We start from the raw sequence: 3,364 nt of genomic DNA, 5'->3' as shown, positions 1-3,364 counted from the left end.
CTGGTTTTAGGAGTTCTGACAGAGTCCAAAGTTCAATAAACAAACGAGGGGTCTGAAGGGCTTTCCTTCAAGCAAGCTTTCAGCAGATGATGTCCAGATTTTAAAGGGGAACTCTTCTGTGATGTAAAGACTTCTTGAAATTGCAGGAGTTCCTTTTCTTGATGTTTTCAAACATCAAGCCTCTCTAATCAAACATTAGCCTCTCTAGCTGCCTCGGCAGCATCTTTTGTCAGCCCTCTAGGGGAGGGCTGGGGTGGGAGAGCAGGAGGGACGAGCCTTTATGATTTCCTCCTCTGCTTCTCCCAAATGGTTAAATTCAGAACTTAAGATGATAGTGGAGTATTTATTTTTAATACGGTCTGGCAACCCCTAAATTATGATGCGTCATGAAGTTACCTTTAGATTGAAACTAAACGTGCCTGAGATATGAATGATGGGAGGGTCAGGAAGATAAATGTCGCCTGTCCAGCTGTGGCTCATTGGAAACTATTCATTCTTGGTATCTATGTTCTCTTTGTGACGAGACGCAGCTATTTGTGCACCTAATTTTACAATATCACTGTCCAATTTCAAATTATGAAATGGAGCTGATATTGTAACTCAGGTTTATGACTTTTGGGTGAATGCCAGGTCACCTACCAGACCTGCTTGTGTTTATTAACTGGTCAGCTGCTAGGAGATGAGTGCCGGGTTGCATGCCTTAATTAGGGGCAGCCATAAAAGGTTTAGAGGGTTATTTGGGATTCTCACTTGTTAAGTAGTGCTGGGACAATAAAGATCACAGCCTAGATTAGCAGAGTCGCAGATCTCTGTTTTTTTGAATGTGGAGGGACCTGGCAAATGACTAAATGAAAGCCTGCATTTGTTTATAACTGGGGGACAAGAGAATGCTATATTTAATATTAATAAACTCAAACCCCATTATCGTCACAGTCATCACTCTCTGGACCCAGAAAGCAGGAAGGGGGTCAAACCCCTTTAATGTTTCTCATAAATATGTGGGAAATACCAGGAAATGCCTTTGTTTCTTGGGAATAAACCGAGCACAGGCTCACTATCTCTTAGCTTTCTATGTAATGACTACAATACAATGATTCAAGTTACTTGGTTCAGTTTGCAGACAATTCACATACATACGTGTTTTAACCTTTAAGGCGTTCTCCAGGTAACCATCCGCTGAGACCGTCTGCCCATCAATCTCCAGTTCCAGATTAAAATCTCTCACTGCCCAAACAAAGATGGGGAAGTATGTGGAAAATGTTGCTTGCTCGTCCTGAATGCTGCCAGTTCTCACCTTGATTAATTCCGTGATTTCTCCTACAAATCTTGTAAATGTTTATAAGGACAAATAACATCTTTCTTTCCAGTCACCCAGTTAGAGATTGCATCTGCATTATCTCTGGGAGAGGGGAAAATTAACAGAAAACACCTCCATTTAACTAATCTAGAAGTTTCATTAAGAAACTGACTTACCTGAAGCCACAGTCACATGACACCCTGGGCCCCATGTCTTCCTTCGTCTAGACTCTAGTGTGGAAGGGTCCTTATTTTAGTGCTACCCTCAATCCCTGGAAAGGTGGATACCTCCATTTGGTTGATAAAGGTGTCCATTAGTGGGGTACTCACAGGGTCCTGTAGACTTCCAGCAGCACAATTGACACTTCAAGTGGCACATGACATCTTGATGTGGGGTAGTAACAAGCCTAGTGAGAGGATCAGGACTCCAGGATCATGTGACAGCTGATTCTAGTAAATGCTTAAATTGTATGGGTGGTTGGGTGGTGTGGGGAGGATTATGTAGGGGAGCACCCAGAGATAGACTAAGTGACATTTTTTTCTTGTACCTTGTTATAAAAGGATACTTTAATTTGTCCAGGGCATCCTGATTGATGGTGCCGAGGCTGTTATACACCAAGGCACTGCTTAGTAGGACTGCAAGGGCGAAGATCTTGCTGTCGTTTTTTTTATCCCCCTTAAAAAAGAAAAAGAACATAAAAGTGGAAACAAAAGTTTACTATTGGCTATTTTGTTGTACTTTTTAATTAATTTACAATTGTGTCACACTCATTTTTTTTTAATAGAAGTTCAGGTTTTGCACACAACTACAAAATTATTTTCTATTACATCTTTTATAAAATAGCGAAGCTAAAGTCCCGTTTTACTTACCCTAATACACGGTCACTTGATATGTCGGGTTCTGAGTCAATCTTCTTCTCTACAGAGGAGGAACATGCTGGCAGATTGTCAGAACAACAATCCGGACATCAGTAACAACAGTAACCAACATGCAACACACAGCTCACTGCTGATGTCAATGGATCACGGCCATGGTGACTTGCTAACCAAACAAAGATCCTTATTTGGAGGAGGAATGAGGAGAGAGCTTATTTTGCACAGATAAAACCATGCAATGAAATAGTTAGCACAGCCTGCAATAATGCTGACTGCTACCATTGCAGGTGGCTCACCCAGGCAGTGGCGTTTCGTGAGTTATGGGCGCCCGGGGCATACATTTTTTGCCCCCCCCCATTATATAAAAATCCACTGGACCTTTACCCCCCCCCCATCTTTTTATTGTAATTCGGCGCTAACCGGCCCCAGAGATGACCACTCTCATTCTGCTGGTGCTTAGATTGGGGTCCTGCAAGCTGCAAAAACTCAGCACATGGTGTGGCTGAGAACATAATATCATCACAGCCAGGACCTAATTTTTCCTCCAAATAATATTACTTCTACTACAGAGTTTTGAAAGAAATTATCAGAAATTCAAAGCAAAACTAAAAGGTAGAAAAGCTTAAATGTGTTGAAAAATTCTCTGAACTTTGCACATGGGTTCACAACTGGTTGGACAGAAGGAGAACAAAAGACAATAAATAACACATTTCATCTTCACAAACCATAAAACTGAACATTCCATCAGTATGGAAAATACAAAATACACAAAAGGGGTTTCTGGGCAATATGAAGCCATTATAATTAGTAAAGTCTCATTTTAACAATCTCACCTTCTCTACGTCCCCCAGACCTTCTGTGTCTAAGAGAACCAGAGCACGATCCTTATACCTGGGGTGAGGGACACACCACATCCAAATACCTTTGGTCTGAGACTGAATTGTAGAACCCAGACTGAAGCCTGTGAGCAGGAAACACGTAAAATTATCTTTGAAACAATTATAACTTCATATATTTCTCATAACTGGAAATTAGTGAGCTTTTGTTGATCAGTTGTTTGGACAATCTTTTACAAATCTTGAAAAATTTAAAGTTTGGACTTTCTGAGCTGGAAGTCCCAATAAAGTTATTGAAAATCTGAACCAGGCACGAAATAGTATATATTACAGAGGAGTAAATGCAAACCCTGCCT

General features: G+C 41.0%; 1 protein-coding gene across 1 annotated transcript in view; it reads right to left on the bottom strand.

The window, feature by feature from the left end:
• LOC108803647 (guanylate-binding protein 1-like) overlaps positions 1–3,364 on the bottom strand; it is a gene marked incomplete at its 3' end in the record, with an annotated part of 13,172 nt that overhangs the window by 7,185 nt on the left and 2,623 nt on the right. The window contains exons 3-4 of the mRNA XM_018575471.1: positions 1,863–1,972; positions 1,138–1,325 (exon numbers count right to left, since the gene is read on the bottom strand). Coding sequence (XP_018430973.1) covers positions 1,138–1,325; positions 1,863–1,972 — 298 coding nt within the window. The remainder of the gene's footprint in view (positions 1–1,137; positions 1,326–1,862; positions 1,973–3,364) is intronic.

The sequence above is a fragment of the Nanorana parkeri genome, unplaced genomic scaffold, assembly GCF_000935625.1.
Source record: "Nanorana parkeri isolate BGI_ZX_2015 unplaced genomic scaffold, ASM93562v1 scaffold3982, whole genome shotgun sequence".
NCBI lineage: Eukaryota > Metazoa > Chordata > Amphibia > Anura > Dicroglossidae > Nanorana > Nanorana parkeri.
This window is presented reverse-complemented; position numbering and strand designations above follow the sequence as displayed.